At 41.8% G+C, this 26,238-nt stretch overlaps 2 protein-coding genes across 2 annotated transcripts; both read left to right on the top strand.

Annotated features, from left to right (window-relative positions):
- The first annotated feature begins 611 nt into the window (after positions 1-611).
- Positions 612-12,101, top strand: LOC107153419 (RNA exonuclease 5-like). The gene is made up of 2 exons (XM_015498951.2): positions 612-698; positions 10,921-12,101. The coding sequence occupies exons 1-2, from the start codon at positions 612-614 to the stop codon at positions 12,070-12,072; spliced, it is 1,239 nt and encodes a 412-aa protein (XP_015354437.1). The 3' UTR covers positions 12,073-12,101.
- A 7,627-nt stretch (positions 12,102-19,728) lies between these two features.
- Positions 19,729-22,593, top strand: LOC107153451 (RNA exonuclease 5-like). The gene has a single exon (XM_015498967.2). It carries the CDS (start codon positions 20,264-20,266, stop codon positions 22,562-22,564), a length of 2,301 nt encoding a protein of 766 aa, XP_015354453.1. The 5' UTR covers positions 19,729-20,263; the 3' UTR covers positions 22,565-22,593.
- Positions 22,594-26,238: the final 3,645 nt, after the last annotated feature.

The following is a 26,238-nucleotide window of genomic DNA, read 5'->3' as shown; positions in this document are numbered from 1 at the left end:
AACCCAGTGCCTCACACATGCTAGGCAAGTGCTCTGCCACTGAGTCACAGCCCCAGCCTAAGACCCTGATGTTTTTATTAATTGTCTTTTTATTGTTCTGCATTGGATTGTTGGTTGCTATACCCTGGACTTAAGATTTTAATTTTTTTTGTATAATTTTAGTTTCCAAATCTGTTTTAAGGCCTGGAAATACAAACCTTTATTTGCACTGTGATTTCAAAACAGACCAAGATAGCACTTAGATTAGAACTTTCCAGGCACCAGGGAATCTGAGCTAGTCATTGTTGGCCTGAGAATGAAATGTGCTCATTAACAAAGAAAATTGGAAACTAGGTGGCCCTTTTCCATTAGTGCTTTTCTTTCTGAAGCATTAATGGGCCTTGCTACTGCTCCAGAAACTATTAATAATTCTACCCTTGGTGTCCAGATACAGTACTACTGATTCACCATCAGTAGGGCATGAGATTTAAAAAAAAATTTTTTTTAGTTGTTTAGATAGTGCAGTGATGGATATTATATTAATCAAAGTTAGTTTAGTTCTGAGTTAAAGAACCAGCCTGTGCTAATTTAACAACATCATCAACAATAAATCAGCAATTTGTTATACAAGCATGCTTAATGTAACTGAAGGGATAGAATTGCAGCTGGTCCTTGATTATCACTGGAGTCAGAAATCAGGAAACCATCAGGGAATCCAGGTAATTTTTTCCATCCCTTTTTTGGTCTCAGCTTTGCACTGCAGTCTGTCAAGTTCTCATAGTGGAACCAAGCTAAGTGGATCAGGCCTCTAGGGGACCAGACCTTTGTCTGTGGCCACATTACTGCCAGCCTTTCCCTCAATGAGTGATCAATTATCTCAATTTTGGTATTGAAAGTCTTAAAAAACTGGAGAGGTTAGTCATCTCATAGGTTGCAGTATTGCATGTGAAGTGTGTAGTTTGCATGTGTAGTTGGGAGTGCAAATTCAAATTGAAAGGGACTGGGAGCAGGAAAGAGCCAGACTGAGTCTACTTCACAATTGTCATCACAGTCTTGCCTGGTGTGAATTCAAGATAATTTAGCCAGTTTTGTTAGAAATGTGCAGATATAACTGACATCTTCTAGGAAGTAACTACTCTGCCATATTTTTGTCATTATTATGTCACCTCCATTGCAACAGGTGTAGTTCCCTAACAAACAAGAGAGAGCTGTTTTGAGGCCAAGACAATGAAATAGCTGTGGTTGTGTTTTCCATGTTAGCAATGGTAAGTCTACTTCCAGAGCTATTTGGTTTTGCCTCAGTTTCTCTCTATTCAGAGGTAACAGAAACAGTAAACTCTGTACTGTGGTGAGCTAGTCCTCATTTTCCTCTCACCTTCATGATGTCAGACAAATGAACTTACCTGCTTATCACTCTCAGTTGTCACTTCACCATTGTCACTGAGGGAAGGTTAATTGCTACTTTCTCTGGAGGTGGAAGATGAGACTGGTTGACTGTCTCTGATTCTCTGGTTTATGACTTCCTGCTGCCACAGAATATCCTCCCAGGCCCCAAGTCTTAAGGCTCTCCCCTTTTACTCTTAAGTGTTATCATTAGATCCAGAAATTATTCAATTTTATGTGATCCTATTACTTTAAAAACTGCTGGGGTATTAGCGTTTCTTATATTTACTTACATTATATTAGAAATACTCTGCAAAGTAAAACCTTGTACTGATCATGAACTTCCTTCAGCTTCACATTGTCCTAAATGCCCAGAGTGAACACACCACACCTCCTACTATTGGGTCACAGCATAGCCATGGCAAGCTGCAGATAATCTCAAAATTCCTTAATTTCACTCTCCAGTCATCATCTCTAGGTTTAATAAATTATATGTTACATATATGTATACACTATTTTTTCAAATTGATGTTATATATTAAAGTTTTTCTTTTTGATGGAAAACTTGGGAACCACTGGTTGATAATAGGAATTCGTATCCAAATTCAGCCCCTACACCATTTTTGTAAAACATTTTTTTTTAAAATAACGGGGCACACTCATTATATTTATATATTATTTTAGTCTACTTTTAGGCTGCAGTTGCAATTTTGAGTAGGTGCAACAAAAGATTTATGTCCTGCAAACCTTTAAATTTTTAATCTGATCTTGTGGAAAATTTTGCCCACTCCTGACACACAGGATGAAGTGAATGTTTTCATCAGCTTTTTCACCTCTGTGATCAAAAGACCTGACAAAAACAGTTTTAGAGGAGGAAAAGTTTGGAGCTCCCAGTTACAGAGGATGACGTCCAACTCCATTGCCCTAGACCTGAGGTGAGGCTGAACATCATTGCAGAAGGGCATTGTGAAGGAAAGCAACACAGGACATGGAAATCAGGAAGTGGAGAGAGCTCTCCCCTCACCAGGAACAAAATATAAACCCTAAAGTTATGCCCTCAGTGACCTACTTCCTCCAACCATGCCCTATCCACCTACAGTTATCACCCAGTTAAACTATATAGGTGTTAATGCACTGTTGAGGTTAGGATTTTCATAACCCAATCATTTTACCTCTAAACTTTTTTGCATTGTCCCACACATGAGCTTTTGTGGGACACCTTATTACTGAACCACAACAGTGAGATTTGCTGAGGACCTACTTTATGCTAGGCACATTGTGAGGCAGGTTCACATCTATTTTACATTTGATTTGATTTCTCTCATTTACAAAGTTGTATCTTGTCTCTAGTCCTCATTGGACAATTCCTTATAATTTCCAGAATAATATAATGGATTTTCTCTAGATCCGTATCTTTGCATAGATTATCTCACTTCAATGAATTTCTTTCACCTTCATTTTTCTCAGAAAACTCCTCCTTGCTTTTAATATACGTCTCAGAGATCACTTCCCTTGGATTTTTTCCTTGACTCTCAAAGACAGCATTGCTTTCTCATCCTTGATTCCTAAGAATAGACTCTGCACCAACAGTTTATCATAGAGTTATATAATTTTACCTGTGAAAGAATGTTGGATGTGGATGTTGAGTGTTTCTCTTTTGTTGGTGATAGGGTACACTGCAGGGCCTGGAAATCAATTCAATAATGTTTATTGAACATCTATTCACAGTGTACTGTGATCTTATCTTTCTGGAGTCTTTCCAGACCAGATGCTGAGACAAAGGCTTGGGTGGAGACAATTTGTCTGAGAGTTGATGTCAGGTAGTACAAGTGAAGCAGGGTGGATATCTTTTATCTAAACCATAACACCCTTCCTAAAGTACTTGCTCCTATGGTGCCAGAGAAAGCCCTTAGACACAGAGTCATTCCCTTGAGATAGGAAGTTCAACATGCAGAAAAGTGTCCAACACAGTTGTAGGTAAAGCCCAAGTGAGCATAGGATTATACAAGGAGAATCAGCCATATCTTGAGTTCATTTTTTAAAATATCTTTAATATCAGTAGCAGCAGCACAAGCAGCAAATAGGAAATATCATATAATTTGGATATATGTCTCCTTTCTGGAAACCTATGTTGAGCTTCTTTTGCTTTGTTTTTTTCAGTATTCTATTAGCGATTTTATTTTTAGATTCAAAATCAGAAGAGATCTTGATGGGCAGAATCATAAACATATAAATATTTGGTCAGTCTTAGTAGTAAGAAATAATAGAGAATGTATAGCACTGTCCCAACGGGTGACTTCTTAACATATTTTAGTGTGGCTAATAGAACTATAATTAGTTTTGGGGTTCTTTCACAGTATCTCTGTTCTTTCACAGTTGTAAAATTGCATTTCAAAGTATGAGAATGAGAACATCACCATTATCAGTATACTGAATATCAAAATGTGTGTGTGTGTGTGTGTGTGTGTGTGTGTGCTGGGGCTCTAATCCAGGCCCTCACTCATGCCAGGCAAATGCTGTATCACTGAGCTACATCCCAGTCTCATCTTTTTTTTTTTTTTTTTTTGTAGTTGTACATAGGCAGCATGTCTTTATTTTATTTGTTTCATTTTAATGTGGTGCTAAGGATCAACCCAGTGCCTCACACATGCTAGGCAAGCGCTCTGCCTCTGAGCTCCAGTCCCAGCCCCCCATCTACCTATTTTTAAGTTGATGACTTTGTAGAGCTTTTGGAGACTGTTATCAGCAACTTGAATTTCTTAACTGATGGCTTCAACTCTTTCATAAAAGATTATTGACTTAGGAAAAATATTTTTTAACTCAAGTATGAGTTATATTGAAACTTTTAAAGTGTTTTCAATGTTTCTTCAAGAAAATCTATCACCTATGTCAATTTAGTCATTTATTTTTACCCTCTGTAACTTTCACAACTTTCCTCTGATAGAAATGACAAAATAGTACAGTATTTTTTTTCTAGAAACTTTTCTAAAGGGCTCTTAGTTCTTCTTGAACAAATTGTTATGAACTAACTAGCAATATATGTTCTATATTTAAGCTTGGTATCAAAATGTAAATTTGAAATGGTCTCTACAGAGAAGTTGATTGAGGCTTAGCGACATTTGATCCTTAATCCAGTATTGCTGGGGATATGAAATTAATATCAAAAGGAATCAAAGCAACTTTTGTTACAAATTCTTTAAAACTGTAAATCCATTTAGTCAGTAACCTACTTTTAGGAAATCACATTTTAAAAAATAGCAGCTATATTATATCTCTGTACTTTGCCCCTAATATTTTAATTTGTATTCTTTCTTTCACCCTGACACTAAATGCCCAAGGAAATCCTGTGATTTTAAAGAGCTAATCAGTTTCTAACATGCTACAACACCAGACATGAATTAGATACTTACTAACTTTCCAATTCAGATTGTTTTCCCTATCCATAAATCTGTATATCAGGTCTAGGTCAATAAATTATAATTATGGACTCTTTGGCTTGAGCCATGCTCTATTAAACTGCTACTGTTTAATGCTCACATTAATCACCAATTTCTAAGATAAGTTTATTTTTCTTCTAGCTTAGTTAAGAAATCATTTAAAGGAATAATGCACATTTGACTTTTCTCACAAAGGAGTATTCACATTGTTAAAATGTTTATTTTTAAAAATAGTTCTTAACATTTTAGCAACTTACCTTTACGTAGAATGATATGAAATAGATATAACAGGAGGCTAGCTTTATAGGATATGTCAAACTCAAATATATTTAAGACATGAAAGTAAAAGTGTTTGTAAAGCCAATATCTCAGTAGGTTATAAATTAGTCTAGAGATAAGTAATGTATCTTTTGATATTAGAAACTTTCCCCATGAAATATTAACTTTTTGTCTTCCCAGTTAATACTCTGCATTAAACTGTAAGACATTGTCTTCCTGGAAGCATTAAAATTGTCCAAAGTGTTCCCGATTGATTTGTGCATTCCATTTGACACTGCTTATTTTATTTATGCATTGATAAACTTTGGGGGGAATCAGTTTGATTTAATCTCCCAGATATTATGGTAACCACCATTAAAATTCATTATTCATAGTAGGCAATGTCTTAGGTAACATGAAACATAGCTACAATATTAGATAATGTTCTGATATTCTTCCAGCAACCTAAGTACATTACCTCATTTCAACTCTCGCAACCGTAGAAGGTAGGTAGTGTTAGATGCATTTCTAGGTGAGGCACAGAGAGATTTATTGAAGGGTACCACATACCTAACTAAGCAGCTCACATGAGTGGTTGGTGGTGCTGGCTGGCTGCTTGGAGAATGCACATCATTAACTACACCACACCATTGCTCCTTTCTGCAGGTGAAGCCACTACAGGCACCTGCTGGTTGTCACTCACTACCTGTTGGTCTGTCATCATAGTGCCTGCTGCTTTTTCTACATTTTAAAATTAACCCCCAATCCTTTCTCTTTCTCTTTCACACACACTACAAACAAAATTAAAAACACAACTAATCAAAGGGAAAGAAATTTAGTGTTCACATCTTCATAGCCCAAATGCTCTGTGGTGCCTACTTCATGTTTAAAGTCTCTCTTGTATATTTGCAATATCTGAATGACATTTTGTTCTATCCAATATATATCTACCTTTTATGACATCTAGAAAAGTCACTGCTGTCTGAACTTTAAATTCCAGATTCTTTACACAGAGAAAACAGTCCTCCCCAAAGAGACAAGCAGAAAGAACTGAGCTTACCACCTTGACAAAATGGAAAATAGAATTGATTTGCCTCAACTTCAAGATTCCAATCATAACTTATTGTTTGAGAAGGTAGTAAGCTTGCTTGCAGGAAGAAGGAAATTACATATTCTTGTACCAGACTTGGCCTGTTTTCCACATATAATATGTCCACATTTCCATTATGTACAGTATTATAAAAGGACTAGTTGAATTTGGTGGCAAGAACATTTTTAGATAGGTGATAATTATGATTATTTGTGTTCCCTTGACTTCTGTAAAGATGTTTAATTACTTTCTTCTGAGTTGTCATTTAATCTTCAGGCCATCCCACTTTTGACATTAACAACCATAATAAAACACGGGAAAACGAATTTAGAAACACACTCTGAAAAAGAAACCAAACAGAGGTGTCTTCAAAAACCATACAAAATGACCTTATCAGACTGGAATTAAGACCAAAACAAGATTAAACATCTATGTTGCAAGGTACATTATATTCAGTGACATAGTATTCTGAAGAATGTTCTTTTTTCATTAGAGTCTAATTTTCGAAGATAGAAAGTTATAATCGGAAGAAAGGAACTGAAAAATAGCTGAATAGTGTTAGCATCATTCCAAATCTGTTGTAGCATATGAAGCATTATAATTCATTGGTTATGTGGTTGAAAACTTTTCTGCATTTGACTATACTGTATTCCATACTAAGAAAAAAGTAGTAGTAGCTAAAGTGATTGACCCACACTGTCCTTGACCAGTTTGCTTTGTAAGATGCTCATGAATATTTACTTTGCACTGAGAAGTTGTTGGTATAGGGATATTTAAAGCACTTTAAAACCAAGGTTCTAATGAGAGTGAGTGGCTTCATGATTTCATAGATCCTTGAGGAACTTCATACTATTCCATAAATATTAAACATAAGTAAACTGCAGAGCATGTAAAAATACAAGTTCATGGCTGCAATAAACCTCAGTGCTCATTTAATTCAACTTTTTCATTTTACAAAGGTAACCAGAATTGTGATTGACAGTCAAAATAATGTGTTTGTCTAAGAAGTAAGGGAGAGGACAGAAGCAAAGCTGTTGAATCCTGGAGCCTCTGACTCTTGGGATGAAGAACGCAGTTGTAATTTGGCCCTTGAGCCCAGCACCCCCAACCCCCATCATGAAATGCAACTTTACAATGATCTGGAATTTTTCAGTCCTTCCAATGAACCAGGCTTCTTCCCATCTCAAACCACTGCTGCCTCTGGCTGGGCTGCCCTTCCCTCTGTCTTTCCCTTTGTCTATATCTACTCAACTTCAGCTTTTAGGAATGAAGCCTCCCCTTCTCCAGCAGGTGTCTCCTGACCTTGCTTTCTCATCACTCTCTGCCCTCAGGCTATTTACTGTATTGCTTATTAATTCCACCATTCCTCACCCCATGTTCTTTAAGGTCAGGAAGGGTATAATCTGTAGTCCATTTTCATCTTCATTCCATCTGCATAATGCCAACTTCACAGATCCCATTCAGCATGTGTTGTTAAATGAGTGCCTGCTGCAGATAGATACTGAGGCAGCTTAAGTGGAGCTGGGGTTTATGGATAATTAAAGTTACTACGAGGCTGTAGAAGAAACAGATGAAACGGTCTGTGCTAGAAAAGCAAACTATTTCTTGGTTTAGCCCAATATCCCTGCTGGCTGCCAGTTTAGACTGTGATAGCTGGTTCCTTCACAAATGGAATCATTCCCTAGTTCTTTTGGCAAGGGCACATAAAACTCCATTCAACACAGGCATAGAAGGGCCAATACAATAGAATGGCTAAAAAAGTCATTTCAAAACTCCTGGTAAACTGTTCTATTTTATAGGCAACCAACTAGGTCACCAAATACTTTAAAATATTCAGAAAACTGGAGTTGGGAGTTGGGCAACTGGCATAGCTCCAATGTTTAGTTTCAAGAATGCTAAATACATGGGAGTGTTTATAAATATTCTTCAATTCAGTTCTATCTCTTTCTGAGTGGTGTACATCTGATAGTGATGCAGTTATACTCTGTGCTATTTTCTATTCTAAGGACTATGAACCTGGTTGTGTATGTGTCTGTTATACTATTAGGGACTTGTTTTAAGGAATACAGTGCATCCTGAATAGCTGTGCCACCTAATCTGGCGTTGGGGCTTGCCCATGCACCTTGTTCACAACAGTTCTTGAAACTCTGACAGGTCCAATCACTTATGAATACTTCTCTGACAAAAATGCTTCTGATCTTTTCCATATTATCATTTTCTTCTCCTTTCATTTGATATTATGGATATGTGTGGAATGAATTAAACATCCTTTGATACTTCATTTTCTATGGCTGCAGAGTATTCTATTGCATGAATGTGTTTTTATTTCTTAGCTGACCCTTCTTTTTGATCATGTAGTGTGTCACTATATATTTTGCTGAGATGAGAGTGTGGTATTATTTCATTAGGATAAATTCCCAGAAGTCAAATCATCAGTCATAGGGTATGCAAATTTAAAAGGCATTTGTATGTGGTTTTAAATTGGAAACGTCTTCTTTAGTTCAGAATATTCACAACTTTGTGAGTTTCCTCATAGCAGAGACTTTTATCTTTTTCAACTACTGTTTCCTAAAACCTTGAATACTATCCATAACATTTAAAAGAGCCAGCCAGGCACAGGAGGATTGCAAGTTCTAGACAAACCTCAGCAACTTAGTGAAATCCTAAGGATTTAGTGAGACCCTGTCTCAAATAAAACATGAAAAAGGGGGCTGAGGATGTGATTCATTGGGTAAAGTCCCTTGGGTTCAATCCCTTTTACAAAAAAAAAAACAACAAAAAAACAGGTATAGAGTTACTCAGATACTCAATAAATGTTTTTACCTGACTGATGTCTGACTGCACTTTAATTATACTGATTAAGTTAATCACAGATTAACTTGGAGCCAAGTTACCAATAGAATATCAACTTTTCTTGGGTAATGAATTGTGTAGATAAGACAGAAAGAAACAATTCTGTTATTTACCATTTCTTGTTTGTTTATGTTTTCATGCTTAATGCAAAAGTAAATAGGATCTGGGGAGATCTTCAAATAGAGTCTTCATTTTTGTAACCCTTTAAAGAAACTGGTTAATTCTCAACTTCTGCACATGCAGGCAGCAATGTTAATAATAACAGAAGTGTGTGTGTGTGTGTGTGTGTGTGTGTCTGGGGTGGGGTGGAGAAAGATATGAGGATGTGGTCAGAGATTCACCCTCTCCCTTTACCAGCTTAAATTAGTAGCTTAGCTCTTCCATAGTCTTCTGTGACGACTTAAATGGCATAATACTGAATTGAAAGAGCATAATTGCTCTCAGAGTTTGCAAACTAAGCTTTGACAGCAATATATACTCAGAACAAATCCCAGTGTTTCTTTTTAAAGTTGAATTTGTTTTGCTCAAATTGCCTATAGAAATGTGAATTGAAGTACTTAAAAAAATCTTTTTGATTTGCAAACTGTTCTTAAGACATCCCACGTTCTTAACACTAGATGGCATGCTAGAGTTAACATACTATTCTTAGAAAAGGAAGCTCACTCCAAAGCTTTAAAAAAGTGACATTAACCATGAACACACACACACATACATGCACACTGAAAGAAAGAAAGAGAGAGAGAGAGAGAGAGAGAACCCAATAAATAAATGGACATGGGAAATAAGAAGACACTTCTCAAAATAATGAAAGGATAAAAGAAACTGAAGTTAAAGACCAGGCATTGTAAAGCTTCTAAGCTGCAAAGCCTGAGTTAAAATGTAAAAGACCAGATATTGTTAAGTTCCTATGCTACACTCAAAACCTGAAATTCCTGTAGCTGTTAGGACAATTCACGGGACTGCCCAGTAGATATTCCCCCTGACCATTTAGTTGTTAAATAACCTGGGCCCTGTGCAGTTTGGCAATTAGGCATTCAGGGCCCAAACCAATCAGTTTGAATGTACCCTCCTTCTTAGGACTAACCTATCACCCCCCCCACACACCTGTTCCCGCCAATGAATGTGTAAATCAAGTTTGAGAGTTGTTGTTCAATATTCCCGCACCTCATGATGATTTGCTCTGATGTATGCAAAGCGCCCGCCTTCCCCAAAAAGTGTACTTAAGCACTGCTTAACCTCTGCCCAAGGCTCTTGGCCACTCTCCCTTCTTGAGTGAGCACGGAGCCCCAGCATGCTGGATCTTCAATAAACCCCCTTTTGCGGTTGCATGAGTCGGTCCCTTGGTGGTCTCTTCCTCCATCATTCGCCGGTCCCTTACAATAATAAAAACAAATGCCAGCAAACATAAAAAAAATGTTAACAACTGTGGCAATTAGAGAAATGCAAATTAAAACAACATTGATATTTTAATTTCACTCCAGTCAGAATGGCAATTATCAAGAATACAAGAAACAATAAATATGTGTGAAGATGTGGGGAAAAGATACACTCATACATTGCTGGTGAGATTGAAGATTTGTGCAACAACTCTGGAAAGCAGAATATAACCACCATAAGACCCAGCTATCCCACTCCATGGTGTATATCCAAAAGATTTAAAATTAGCATACTACAGCAATGCAGCCTCAACAAATTTATAGCAGCACAATTCACAAGAGCCAAACTGTGGAGCCAATGTAGGTATACTTCAAGAGATCACTGGGCAGAGAAAATGTGATATATATATATATATATATATATATATATATATATATATACACACACACACACACACACACACACACACACACAAATCCCTTGTCGCTATGAAACATACAAAATAAAAAATAAAAAAACATACAAAATAAAAAATAAAAAAAGAAGATTGCAGAACTCAATCTGGAGGCGCTATGGAGAGCCCAAGACCCAAGAAATGTCAGAGAAAAGTTCCAGTACCCCTACAGAGGTGCTTTAACTTGTTTCGATTCGGCGCATCAGAAGCTCCTTTTTGTAACCCGAGAGACCGATGATATTGGACTGCCTTCTCCTGAAGATTGTGAAACTATTAAGTGCCTTTCCAACAGAGAGGTCTTTGAGCAGGCCCGAAGGCAAGTCCGCCTGTACCCCTTCAGCATTATTCGGTTCTCTTTTGAGCCCTTTTCACCTCTCCTCACTGAGGAAGTGAACAAAAGGCTGCGGATCAAGTGGACAGAGATGTCAACTATCTATGCTGGGCCCTTGAGCAAAGATTGTAAACTAAGTGCTCTGAAGAGGCTGTTTAGGAGCTTTGGCCCAGTTCGTGCAATGACTGCCGTTCTGGAAACGCATCAGCCTCATCTCTCTATAGAGTATGAAGTCCTGGAAGCTGCCCAGCTGGCCATCGAGTCCTTGAATGGCGTTCTGGTGGAAGGTGTGTACATAAAGGTACAGAGACCTGTGACAGAACTCACTCTCGATTGTGACACACTTGTTAAGGAGCTGGAACGAGATTCTGAGAACCGAGCCACTATTTATCTGTCTGGAGTTAGTAAAGATTTCTTAGGACATACTCGGGAACTACCGAACCTCTTTGGTGGCCTGGAAGCTGTGATCGTGCCTCCAGATGCTAAAAGCGGAAGACAGGAAAAATACTGTTTCCTGCAATTCAAAACTTTTGGCAATGCCCAGAGGGCCCTCCATGTCCTCACAGGCAAGGACTGGAAGCTGAAAGGCAGGCAGGCCCTAACGCCCAGGCACCTCCACGCGTGGCTTAGGAGCTCACCACCTGAATCAAGAAGGCCCGCAGGTCTGACAGTTAGACCTCCTCCCTCAGAGCGGGAGACCCTGCAGAACTTAAAGGCGGAAAACGCAAAGAGTGCAGCCCGGCGTTGGAGCCGCAAGATTGGAAGGCTCTACGGAAGCCTGAGCCCGGGTACCCTTTGCGTCATCCTCCTGCCAGGAACCGCTAGCCCTCATGGATCTCTCTCTGGCCTGGGACTCATGGGAATCAAAGATGAAGAAGAGGAAAGCACCGGCCCAAGCATGGGTTTGTGAGTCTCATCCTTCCTGGGCGATGGTGGAGAAGAAGGTCAGGCTGCAGCTTCTCCAGAGACTGCTGGGCCTCTTGGTTCAGTGGACGGCTTTGTGTGGGAAGTTGGTGTGCCGGCTAACGGGTCTAATCCATTGACATGGCATGCACAAGTTTTCAATGAATGCCTAAAATTCAAGCCTTCCTCATCTTAAGACAGGGTGGGTGGGGGAGCGGGAAACTAAAACAAAAAAAGACGCCACACTGTGCCCCATGAGTCTGTACAATTACTATGTGCCAATTGAATTAAAAAAATATGTGTATATATATATATATATATATACATGATTAAAAATAAAGTAAAATGGAAACAAAATAAATACAACTTATTATTAAACCAAAATAAATGTAAACGTGCTTGATATCTTCAGACGTTTAAAATTCCATTCATGCTATGTGACATTTTAGAAATGTGATGGGATCTGAGTGGAGCGAATGAGCCCAGTGGTTATGTGGTTGAGTCTCAGAAACTGGTAAGGCTTGCAGCGTGGCTGACCAACTGACTGAAGGGCAGATTGCAGAATTCAAAGAAGCTTTCCCACTATTTGACAGGAAAGGGGATGGAACTATACTATACTAACAAAGGAATCTCGGGAAGTGTAATGAGATGGTCTCTTGGGTGGAATCCCACAGAAGTCGAGTTTCAGGACGCGATTAAGGGAGCAGCTGCTGGTGGTAATGGTAAAATCGACCTCCCTGAATTTCTGACAATGATGGCAAGACTTAGGGCACTATGTAACATGTGGGGCATGTTGCATCAGAAAGGAGGAAACCGAACTTGCTGCCCGCTTCCGGGTCCTGGGGCCACCTGTGGCTAAGAAAGCGCCTGGGGACCGGCCAGAGGGCGTTGCCTGGGTTGTGAGGAAAAACCAGATGACCTCTAGGACAGGCTCAGAACCCTTCCGCCCTCTGGACAGCTCGGGTCTCCCATTAGGGCCCGTGAGATGGGTGAACACGTGAACTCTCCCCACCCTGCTGACCATTCTCCTGATTGGCTCCTGTGCCTTGTATTAGCTGTGTGTGTTTTCTCAATAAACTGAGATCCTGCTTTGACTGGTCTCCCTGGCTTGTCTGATTGTCCTCCCGTGGGGGAGGGCTGGGTGCTGGCGGGGGGGGCCATCAGTCGGCCCTTCCTTTCTTGGTTCCTCATGGTCGGGGCGTGCTCTCCCAATCTCTCCCGCAGGTCAGGAGGGAAGCGGGTGGGGTGGGGTGGGGCTAACCCCCCCCCACACACATCTGGCACCCAACGTGGGGCATTAAGAAGTCGGTTCACCAAAAGTGAGAGTATCGCCAAGCCAAGCCAAGAGAGTTTCGAGGTAGGGGTCTCCCCGAAAAGATGGGGCAATCTCACACTAAGTATGAGGACCAGTATTGGGAAGCCATTGTTGAGGAGCGACCTGGGTCACAGCGAGTCAGTCCTCTCACTGCCCAGGAGGAGAAAGGCTTAAAGCCTCACTCTGACAATGGCCTCCTGGACCCTTTTGATGCCTGGCCTGGTCCTCTGGGTCCCACACCAAGTGCTCCTGTCCTGGAACACGCGGCAGAAAAAGTCGGGAAGGGGAGCGGCCTATGCCATATTGTCACCCCTCCCCCCAAGGAAATTCTCCACCCTCTTGTGCCAACCTGGAAAAGCTGGTTAAGCTGCCTTCTTGCAACACCAGTGATGACTCACCCCCATTGTGTATGGCCCCTGTCTTGTTAAGACCAGGGATGAGATGACTCATCCCCATTGTGTATCCAGTTCTTGGTAAACGCTAACCCTGGGGGCAATAGACCGGCCTTATGGTATTCCTGGGAGGCCCAAGATTTATTTATAGAAGCTCAATTCACCATAGCTAAACTATGGAACCAACCTAGGTTGGATAAAGAAAATGTGGTATATAATATTTGATGGACTATCACTCAGTTTTAAAGAAGAAGGGAATTATGGTATTTCCGGGCAAATGGACGGAGTTGGAGAATATCATGCTAAGCGAAATAAGCCAATCCCGTAGAACCAAAGGCCGAATGCCTTCTCTGATATGTGGATGTTAATTCACAATCAGGGCCAAGGTGCTAGGGAAGAATAAAGTTACTTTAGATTAGGTAGAAGAGAGTGAAGGGAGGGGAGGGATACGGAGATAGGAAGAATAGTAGAATGAAACAGACATTATTACCTCACGTACACATATGACTGCATGACCGATGTGATCTGACAACGTGTACAAGAAGAAAAATGAGAAATTACACCCTATTTATTTATGATATATCAAAATGCATTCTACCGTCATGTATAACTAATTAAAACAGATTTTAACGATTTTTTTAAAAAAGAAAATTCTACTCATTCAAGAAAGAAATCCATAGTCACAGCCCTTTTTTTTTTTTTTTTTTTTGACAAAATACATGTGGTCATTTACGCTTAAGTTGCATAACATGATATTTTGCTATATGTAAATGCTGTGAAATGATAGCTCAAATCATCTAACATATCTATCACTTCAGAATAGTTCACATTTTCTTTTCTTTGTTAGATTTTTGTGGTGGGAATACCTAAGGTCTACCAATCAAGGAAAGTCCAGGACCAGATCGATTCTCAGCCGAGTTCTATAAGACCTTCCAAGGAGAATTAACACCAATACTGCTCAAAACGTTTCGTGGAATACGAAAAGGAGAGAACCCTTCCAATCTCATTCTGTGAAGCTGATGTCACCCTGACGCCCAAACCACACAAGCACACATCAAGGAAAGAAAACTTCATACCAATATCCACGATGAACATCGATACGAAAATTCTCAATACAATTCCGGCAAATAGCATACAAAAACATATTAAAAAGATAGTGTGCCACAATCAAGTGGGGTTCACATACAGAAATCAATAAACAGAATTCATCACATCAATATACTTAAAAACAAGAATAATATGATCATCTCAATAGAGGCAGAAAAGGCATTTGACAAATACAGCACCCTTCATGTTCAAAACACTAGAAAAACTAGGAATAGAAGGAACACACCTCAACCTCATGGAAGCTATCTATGCAAACCCCAAGGTCAGCATCATCCTAAACAGAGAAAATTTGAAAGCATTCCCTCTAAAAACTGGAACAAGGATGTCCTCTTTCAAGTGAGTAGGCACTTTAACATGTCTCCAAACACCAGAGGAAAAATCACTTAGAACACTGCGCCTACCTCAACTAAGTTTTTCAGAGCTTCCTGCCACCCGCTTTCTGCCTAGCTTGCCTCCATATCTAGCGAGGTCCCTGGCTCTGGGCGGTATCCACATTCATGACTCCTCCTATGCCCCTTGCTTCCATGACACTGCCCAGATCCTGCCTGTGTCTGTCCTGAAGGTCCAGAAAGAGGCTCAGAACCAGCCCAAGGACTCCCTTGCAAGAAAGCAGTGCTGGCAGATAAGTATTTGCAAAACACAGCCACTTTCAGGCGAGTCATCTGCTCAGTGGCTTACTCCATCAAGGAGCTTCCTGCATCTCTGGACCTAGCTGGACTGGAAGCATGAGCCAAAAAGAGATCTATGCTATTTTTCTTGTAAAGCCTGATTCAAATGCGCTTCTCTGTTTTGGTTTTACTGCTTTTCATCCTTATGTTTTAATGTTATAAGTGTAGATGATAAATATTTAAACGGGATGCATATAAGGTTAACAAAAAAAAAAAAAAAGGTCTCCTTCCATCACATCCTCACTTTCACAGAAGCCATAACGATGGTACCAGTTCCAGAAATGTTCATTGCATCTATATTGCATCTATAAGTACATCTCTGCATACATACATCCCCTCATTTTCAATTAATAGCACTGTGTACACCCTTCTGCCCTTGGTTCTTGTCACCTGATATCTTAGAGAGTGTCTTACCTCAGTGGACATATAGTTTTTCTCATTCTTCTTAGCAGTCACACAATATTCCGTTATAAAATGTATCATAATTTTTTCTATATTTCGCTTACTTTATGATGCATTTTTAAATTTTTATTTATTCTGATTTGTTATATATGACAGCAGAATGCAATTCAATTCATATTACACAAATAGAGCACCGTTTTTCATGTCTCTGGTTGTATGCAAAGTAGAGTCACACCATTTGTGTTTTCATACATGTACTTAGGGTAAGGATGTCTGTCTCTTTCCACCATCTTTCCTACCTCCAAGCCCCTCTGAAAAACCAGCTTCTACCTCAGAGCAAAGCCTGCCCAAGGAAGGGACATGACCCTTGTCCTTGGAAAGACCCACAGAGCACTCCTGGGCACATTCCCACCCTGCTGAGTGGTTTATCTACAAATGACAGGAGAGATCTGCTGGGCCAGGTGTCCCTTGACTCAGTCAGGCTAGGTGGGGACCCATAGCAACCCGCTAGCAGCCACCAATCAGCATGAGACAGGGAAATACCTGGGATGCCAGATGACCCTCCCAGTAGTTCATGGTGTTGGGAAACCATGTAGTTCATCAAGAACACCCCTCTTGGCGTAAGCCCATCAGTTCAAATGAATCCCCCTCTTGTAGTAACCAATCATCACTACCCAACTTGTTCCCGCCAGTGAATGTGCTAATCATGTTTTAGAGTTGTTCTTTGATTTTCCCGCAATGTGTGATGATTTGCCAAGAGATGCTATGATGTTTGTGGGGGTCCCTGCCTTCTCCAAAGAATGTATAAAACTGCTGCAAACCCTGGGCTCGGGGCCTCTCAGCGTCACCAGTTGCTGTGTGCGCGCAGAGGACCCAGCTAGCTCGCAATAGACACCTCTTTGCTGCTTACATCGATCTTGGTCTCTGGTGGTCTTTTGGGGGTCCAGAATTCGAGCATAAAACCTCCCTTCTCCTCTCTCCCCTTTTCCCTAGCTAAAGGTCATCTATTTTTCCCATGCTCCCCCCACCCCGTCCCCATTATAAATCATCATCCTTGTATCAGACAATACATTCAGCATTTGGATTTTTAGGGTCGGCTTACTTCACTCAGCATTTTATTCTCCAACTTCATCCATTTACTTGCAAATGCCATGATTTTTTCCTTCTCCTTTAATGCTGAGTGATATTCCATTGTGTATATATGCCACATTTTCTTCATCCATTCATCTAATGAAGGGTATATCTAGGTTGGTTCCACAATTCAGCTATTGTGAATTGTGCTGCTGTAAACATTGATGTGGCTGCATCGTTGTAGTATGCTACTTCTGAGTCCTTTGGGCATAAACCGAGGAGTGGGATACCTGGATCCAATGGTGGTTCCATTATGAGTTTTCCAAGGAATCTCCATACTGCTTTCCATATTGGCTGCACCAATTTTCAGTCCCACCAGCAATGCGTGAAGGTGCCTTTCCCCCCCACTTCCTTGTGAAAACTTACTGTTGTTTGTATCCTTAACAGCTGCCATTTTTACTGGAGTGAGATGAAATCTTAGAGGGATTTTTTTATTTGCACTTCTCTAATTGCCAGAGATGTTGAACATTTTTTCATATATTTGTGGATTGATTGTATATCGTTTTCTGAGAAATGTCTGTTCAGTTCTTTGGCCCCTTTATTCACTGGGTTATTTGTTTTTTCGGTATTAAGAGTTTTGAGTCCTTTATATAGATTTATATATATATATATATATATGTAAATGTATATGTATATGTGTATATATATATATGTATATATATATATATGCATATATGTATATATATGTATACACATATATTTATATAGATGAGTGCTCTATCTGATTTGTGTGTGGTAAAAATTTCCTCCTATTCTGTAGGCTCTCTGTTCACCTCACTTATTGTTTCTTTTGCTGCAAAAAAGCTTTTTAGTTGGAATCCATCTGATTTATTAATTCTTGATTTTATTTCTTGCACTACAGCAGTCTTTTAAGGAAGTTGGGGCCTAATCTCACATGATGAAGATTAGGGCCTACTTTTTCTTCTGTTAGACCCAAGGTCTCTGGTTTAATTCCTAGGTCCTAGTTCTACTCTGGATTGAGTTTTGTGCATGGTGAGAGACTGGGGTTTTAATTTCATTTTGTTGCCCATGGATTTCCAGTTTTCCCAGCACCGTTTGTTGAAGAGGCTATCTTTTCTCCAAAGTATGTTTTGGGCACCTTTGTCTGATAGAAGATAATTGTAATTTAGTGGGTTAGTCTCCGTGACCTCTATTCTGTACCATTGGTCTACCAGTCTGTTTATATACACAAGGGAATGTTACTCAGCAATAAAAGAGAATACCATCATGGCTTTTGCAGGTAAATGGACCGAGATGGAGGAGATGATGCTGAGTGAAGTCAGCCCATCCCAAACAAACGAATGCCAAGTGTTTTCTCTGGGATGGGGAGCATGGGAGGAAGAGATGAACTCTAGATAGGGGAGAGAGGAGTGAGAAGGGAAGGGAGGGGGCAGGGGGTTAGAAATGATGGTGGAATGTGATGGCCATCGTTATCCAAAGTACACGTATGAAAACATGAGTTGGTGTGAATATACTTTATCTACAACCAGAGATGTGAAACTGTGCTCCGTACGTATAATATGAATCGTAATGCCTTCTGCTGTCATATATTAAAAAAATTTAATAATTAAAATAAAATAAAATTGATAGAATACAGAGAATAGTGGTTACCAGAGCCCGGAATGGGCGTAGGGGAGGGAACATGGCAAGAGGATGGTTAATAGGTATGGGGGGTGCCCTTGGATAAGAGAAACGACTTACTATTAGTATTCCACAGCATGGTAGGATAGCTGTGATTGACAACAACATTAAATATTTCAAAATACCTGATTGGGGGTGTATCTCAGTGGTAGAATAATTGCTGAGTATGTACAAGGCCCTGGACGCAATCCTCAGTACTGGAAGGGGGAAACCTGATAGGGTTTTGAACGTTCCCAATACAAAGGAGTGATACATGTGTGAGTGACATATATGCCAATTACCCTGATCTGATCATTACGCTTGGAACACAAGTATTAAGATGCCACACTGAAAACAACCCAATAAGATCAATGAACCCATTCACACTACGGGGCAAATGGCCAAGTACCCCTTAATGTGTTCTGATGAAAGAGAAACTAAACTAGACTTTAGGAGGAAAGACCTGGGTTCTTGTACGGTGATGCTTTTGTTTGTTTGTTTTGTTTTGTTTTTTGTACACGGAATTGAACACAGGGGCACTCAACCACTAAGGCACATCCCCAGCCATATTTTGTATTTTATAATATATATATATATATTTTATTTTGAGACAGGGTCTCACAGAGTTGCTTAGTGCCTCTCTAAGTTGCTGAGGCAGGCTTTGAACTCACCATCCTCCTGTCTCAGCCTCCAGAGCCGCTGGGCTGTCATCCTCTTTTTTTATTTTAGTAGTCATTTTACCTACATAGGCCTCAAGCACATATTAGCAAACTTAGCTTAATTTTATCTGCTCCCTGTATTTTACAGTAATGTTGGGGAACTCATGATTGTAGGGGTACAGAAACACTGAAGACCTTTACCTATTTTTGTCTTTACACTCCCCCCCCCTTTTCAAGTCTTTGCTACGTATACAGCACAATTCTGAGAAAATATGAAACACAGGGCACGGTCCTGTCCCCTGGAACTTAACGAATCTGGGTAATGAAACTACTGGAAGGTAATCCACTGTAAAGGTCCCCCAGAGGCAATACGCTGGAATACAAAGGGAAGATTTTACTGAAGTTGCAACAGGGGTTCACTGGATGCTTTGACTACATCCCTTGTCGCTTTGAAACTTACATGTTTGTTTCTCTTTTCCCCAACCTTCTCCTCCCTGATCTTCTTTGCCCTAACCTTCTCCTCCTGATTTTCTTTCCCCTACCCTTCTCCTCCCTGATCTTCTGATTTTCTTTTCCCTAAACTTCTCCTCCCTGTTCTTTTCCCCCTCCCTGATCTCCTCCTCTGGGCTCTTCTTTTCCCTAATCTTTTCCTACCTGCTCTCTCCTCCCTAATCTCACTTTCTCTGAATCGCTTATGAAAACCCCCTGTATAAAAACCCCCTACTCCTGCTGACGTGAGAATCATTGTTTCTCCTTTGCTAGCCAAGCAAGAAACCACCCTTTTTCCTTCTCGAGACCGTTTTCTCTTGCTGGATTGGCATCAAGGCGAGGACAGCTTTCTACGCCAGGGACAGCTTTCTACACCAAGGACAGCGTTCCACAACAAGGACTCTAGTACAGGATCATGGAGCCAGAGAAGGAGAAGACCGGGAGGCTCAACAGCCAGAGGAGACGGGTCCCCGACTGGCTGATGGGGACGCCCGAGGTAAGGATACCCCCCGGTTCGGATCTCGTGGACAGGCAGCCCGAGCCCAAGAGAGCCCGGTTGTCTGGCATCGTCATGGCTGAAAACTGTGAAATAACCCACGAGCAGCTATGTGAGCTGCTCAAGTATGCAGTTCTGGCTCAACCGGTTATTGAGAGACCCAGGTGGTGCCAGCTTCTGTACGGAAAGCACCTGAGCAGAACAGTGGTTGTCATCCTTCAAGGGATGAGTCAACTCCACTTCTACAGGTTCTATTTGGAGCTTGGATTTCTCCGAAAAGCCTTCAGACACAAATTCCGCTTGCCTCCTCCATCATCTACTTTTCTAGCTGATGTTATCGGGCTACCAAATCAAAGGGCTGGGTATCTGCCTAAGACCATGGGAGGATCTTTACCGTCCGCCAGTACAAAGCCCGAGGTCGACCTGCAGAATGACCCCGTCATTCAAAAGTATGGCTCTCAGAAGGTGGGCGTGCTGCGATGCCTTCTGACAGAGGAGGAGATGAGAACATTTGACTTTCCGTTACAAGGTTCTCCCGACTGTGAGGACTTTGTAACTACCGGATGTAATGCGTCTGTCACAGAGAACAGCCCTCTCTTTGGGCTGGACGGAGAAATGTGCATCACGTCCAAGGGGAGAGAACTAACACGCATCTCACTGGTTGCCGAAGGGGGCTCCTGTCTTATGGATGAGTTGGTGAAACCCGATGAGGAGATTGTAGACTACGCCACCTGCTATTCAGGGATCACGGAGGAGATGCTTAAGCCGGTGACGACGAAACTGAAAGACGTTCAGAGGCGGTTAAAAGCACTGCTTCCTCCTGATGCGGTGTTGGTAGGTCATTCCTTAGACGTCGATCTCCGAGCACTGAACATGATCCATCCGTATGTTATCGACACCTCATTGCTTTACGCCAGGGAGCGGGGCAGAAGATTCAAGCTAAAGTTCTTAGCCAAAGCTATTTTGGGCAGGGACATTCAACGTTCGGAAAGGGACGGTCATGATCCCACAGAGGACGCTACCGCGACCCTTGAATTGGCTCAATATTTCCTCAAGTATGGCCCAAGGAAGATTGCAGAACTCAATCTGGAGGCGCTATGGAGAGCCCAAGACCCAAGAAATGTCAGAGAAAAGTTCCAGTACCCCTACAGAGGTGCTTTAACTTGTTTCGATTCGGCGCATCAGAAGCTCCTTTTTGTAACCCGAGAGACCGATGATATTGGACTGCCTTCTCCTGAAGATTGTGAAACTATTAAGTGCCTTTCCAACAGAGAGGTCTTTGAGCAGGCCCGAAGGCAAGTCCGCCTGTACCCCTTCAGCATTATTCGGTTCTCTTTTGAGCCCTTTTCACCTCTCCTCACTGAGGAAGTGAACAAAAGGCTGCGGATCAAGTGGACAGAGATGTCAACTATCTATGCTGGGCCCTTGAGCAAAGATTGTAAACTAAGTGCTCTGAAGAGGCTGTTTAGGAGCTTTGGCCCAGTTCGTGCAATGACTGCCGTTCTGGAAACGCATCAGCCTCATCTCTCTATAGAGTATGAAGTCCTGGAAGCTGCCCAGCTGGCCATCGAGTCCTTGAATGGCGTTCTGGTGGAAGGTGTGTACATAAAGGTACAGAGACCTGTGACAGAACTCACTCTCGATTGTGACACACTTGTTAAGGAGCTGGAACGAGATTCTGAGAACCGAGCCACTATTTATCTGTCTGGAGTTAGTAAAGATTTCTTAGGACATACTCGGGAACTACCGAACCTCTTTGGTGGCCTGGAAGCTGTGATCGTGCCTCCAGATGCTAAAAGCGGAAGACAGGAAAAATACTGTTTCCTGCAATTCAAAACTTTTGGCAATGCCCAGAGGGCCCTCCATGTCCTCACAGGCAAGGACTGGAAGCTGAAAGGCAGGCAGGCCCTAACGCCCAGGCACCTCCACGCGTGGCTTAGGAGCTCACCACCTGAATCAAGAAGGCCCGCAGGTCTGACAGTTAGACCTCCTCCCTCAGAGCGGGAGACCCTGCAGAACTTAAAGGCGGAAAACGCAAAGAGTGCAGCCCGGCGTTGGAGCCGCAAGATTGGAAGGCTCTACGGAAGCCTGAGCCCGGGTACCCTTTGCGTCATCCTCCTGCCAGGAACCGCTAGCCCTCATGGATCTCTCTCTGGCCTGGGACTCATGGGAATCAAAGATGAAGAAGAGGAAAGCACCGGCCCAAGCATGGGTTTGTGAGTCTCATCCTTCCTGGGCGATGGTGGAGAAGAAGGTCAGGCTGCAGCTTCTCCAGAGACTGCTGGGCCTCTTGGTTCAGTGGACGGCTTTGTGTGGGAAGTTGGTGTGCCGGCTAACGGGTCTAATCCATTGACATGGCATGCACAAGTTTTCAATGAATGCCTAAAATTCAAGCCTTCCTCATCTTAAGACAGGGTGGGTGGGGGAGCGGGAAACTAAAACAAAAAAAGACGCCACACTGTGCCCCATGAGTCTGTACAATTACTATGTGCCAATTAAAAAAATATGTGTAATATATATATATATATATACATGATTAAAAATAAAGTAAAATGGAAACAAAATAAATACAACTTATTATTAAACCAAAATAAATGTAAACGTGCTTGATATCTTCAGACGTTTAAAATTCCATTCATGCTATGTGACATTTTAGAAATGTGATGGGATCTGAGTGGAGCGAATGAGCCCAGTGGTTATGTGGTTGAGTCTCAGAAACTGGTAAGGCTTGCAGCGTGGCTGACCAACTGACTGAAGGGCAGATTGCAGAATTCAAAGAAGCTTTCCCACTATTTGACAGGAAAGGGGATGGAACTATACTATACTAACAAAGGAATCTCGGGAAGTGTAATGAGATGGTCTCTTGGGTGGAATCCCACAGAAGTCGAGTTTCAGGACGCGATTAAGGGAGCAGCTGCTGGTGGTAATGGTAAAATCGACCTCCCTGAATTTCTGACAATGATGGCAAGACTTAGGGCACTATGTAACATGTGGGGCATGTTGCATCAGAAAGGAGGAAACCGAACTTGCTGCCCGCTTCCGGGTCCTGGGGCCACCTGTGGCTAAGAAAGCGCCTGGGGACCGGCCAGAGGGCGTTGCCTGGGTTGTGAGGAAAAACCAGATGACCTCTAGGACAGGCTCAGAACCCTTCCGCCCTCTGGACAGCTCGGGTCTCCCATTAGGGCCCGTGAGATGGGTGAACACGTGAACTCTCCCCACCCTGCTGACCATTCTCCTGATTGGCTCCTGTGCCTTGTATTAGCTGTGTGTGTTTTCTCAATAAACTGAGATCCTGCTTTGACTGGTCTCCCTGGCTTGTCTGATTGTCCTCCCGTGGGGGAGGGCTGGGTGCTGGCGGGGGGGGCCATCAGTCGGCCCTTCCTTTCTTGGTTCCTCATGGTCGGGGCGTGCTCTCCCAATCTCTCCCGCAGGTCAGGAGGGAAGCGGGTGGGGTGGGGTGGGGCTAACCCCCCCCCACACACATCTGGCACCCAACGTGGGGCATTAAGAAGTCGGTTCACCAAAAGTGAGAGTATCGCCAAGCCAAGCCAAGAGAGTTTCGAGGTAGGGGTCTCCCCGAAAAGATGGGGCAATCTCACACTAAGTATGAGGACCAGTATTGGGAAGCCATTGTTGAGGAGCGACCTGGGTCACAGCGAGTCAGTCCTCTCACTGCCCAGGAGGAGAAAGGCTTAAAGCCTCACTCTGACAATGGCCTCCTGGACCCTTTTGATGCCTGGCCTGGTCCTCTGGGTCCCACACCAAGTGCTCCTGTCCTGGAACACGCGGCAGAAAAAGTCGGGAAGGGGAGCGGCCTATGCCATATTGTCACCCCTCCCCCCAAGGAAATTCTCCACCCTCTTGTGCCAACCTGGAAAAGCTGGTTAAGCTGCCTTCTTGCAACACCAGTGATGACTCACCCCCATTGTGTATGGCCCCTGTCTTGTTAAGACCAGGGATGAGATGACTCATCCCCATTGTGTATCCAGTTCTTGGTAAACGCTAACCCTGGGGGCAATAGACCGGCCTTATGGTATTCCTGGGAGGCCCAAGATTTATTTATAGAAGCTCAATTCACCATAGCTAAACTATGGAACCAACCTAGGTTGGATAAAGAAAATGTGGTATATAATATTTGATGGACTATCACTCAGTTTTAAAGAAGAAGGGAATTATGGTATTTCCGGGCAAATGGACGGAGTTGGAGAATATCATGCTAAGCGAAATAAGCCAATCCCGTAGAACCAAAGGCCGAATGCCTTCTCTGATATGTGGATGTTAATTCACAATCAGGGCCAAGGTGCTAGGGAAGAATAAAGTTACTTTAGATTAGGTAGAAGAGAGTGAAGGGAGGGGAGGGATACGGAGATAGGAAGAATAGTAGAATGAAACAGACATTATTACCTCACGTACACATATGACTGCATGACCGATGTGATCTGACAACGTGTACAAGAAGAAAAATGAGAAATTACACCCTATTTATTTATGATATATCAAAATGCATTCTACCGTCATGTATAACTAATTAAAACAGATTTTAACGATTTTTTTAAAAAAGAAAATTCTACTCATTCAAGAAAGAAATCCATAGTCACAGCCCTTTTTTTTTTTTTTTTTTGACAAAATACATGTGGTCATTTACGCTTAAGTTGCATAACATGATATTTTGCTATATGTAAATGCTGTGAAATGATAGCTCAAATCATCTAACATATCTATCACTTCAGAATAGTTCACATTTTCTTTTCTTTGTTAGATTTTTGTGGTGGGAATACCTAAGGTCTACCAATCAAGGAAAGTCCAGGACCAGATCGATTCTCAGCCGAGTTCTATAAGACCTTCCAAGGAGAATTAACACCAATACTGCTCAAAACGTTTCGTGGAATACGAAAAGGAGAGAACCCTTCCAATCTCATTCTGTGAAGCTGATGTCACCCTGACGCCCAAACCACACAAGCACACATCAAGGAAAGAAAACTTCATACCAATATCCACGATGAACATCGATACGAAAATTCTCAATACAATTCCGGCAAATAGCATACAAAAACATATTAAAAAGATAGTGTGCCACAATCAAGTGGGGTTCACATACAGAAATCAATAAACAGAATTCATCACATCAATATACTTAAAAACAAGAATAATATGATCATCTCAATAGAGGCAGAAAAGGCATTTGACAAATACAGCACCCTTCATGTTCAAAACACTAGAAAAACTAGGAATAGAAGGAACACACCTCAACCTCATGGAAGCTATCTATGCAAACCCCAAGGTCAGCATCATCCTAAACAGAGAAAATTTGAAAGCATTCCCTCTAAAAACTGGAACAAGGATGTCCTCTTTCAAGTGAGTAGGCACTTTAACATGTCTCCAAACACCAGAGGAAAAATCACTTAGAACACTGCGCCTACCTCAACTAAGTTTTTCAGAGCTTCCTGCCACCCGCTTTCTGCCTAGCTTGCCTCCATATCTAGCGAGGTCCCTGGCTCTGGGCGGTATCCACATTCATGACTCCTCCTATGCCCCTTGCTTCCATGACACTGCCCAGATCCTGCCTGTGTCTGTCCTGAAGGTCCAGAAAGAGGCTCAGAACCAGCCCAAGGACTCCCTTGCAAGAAAGCAGTGCTGGCAGATAAGTATTTGCAAAACACAGCCACTTTCAGGCGAGTCATCTGCTCAGTGGCTTACTCCATCAAGGAGCTTCCTGCATCTCTGGACCTAGCTGGACTGGAAGCATGAGCCAAAAAGAGATCTATGCTATTTTTCTTGTAAAGCCTGATTCAAATGCGCTTCTCTGTTTTGGTTTTACTGCTTTTCATCCTTATGTTTTAATGTTATAAGTGTAGATGATAAATATTTAAACGGGATGCATATAAGGTTAACAA

The sequence above is a fragment of the Marmota marmota genome, unplaced genomic scaffold, assembly GCF_001458135.2.
Source record: "Marmota marmota marmota unplaced genomic scaffold, marMar, whole genome shotgun sequence".
Taxonomy (NCBI): Eukaryota; Metazoa; Chordata; class Mammalia; order Rodentia; family Sciuridae; genus Marmota; species Marmota marmota.
Note: the sequence above shows the minus strand (reverse complement) of the source record. Positions and strands in the feature narration are given on the sequence as shown.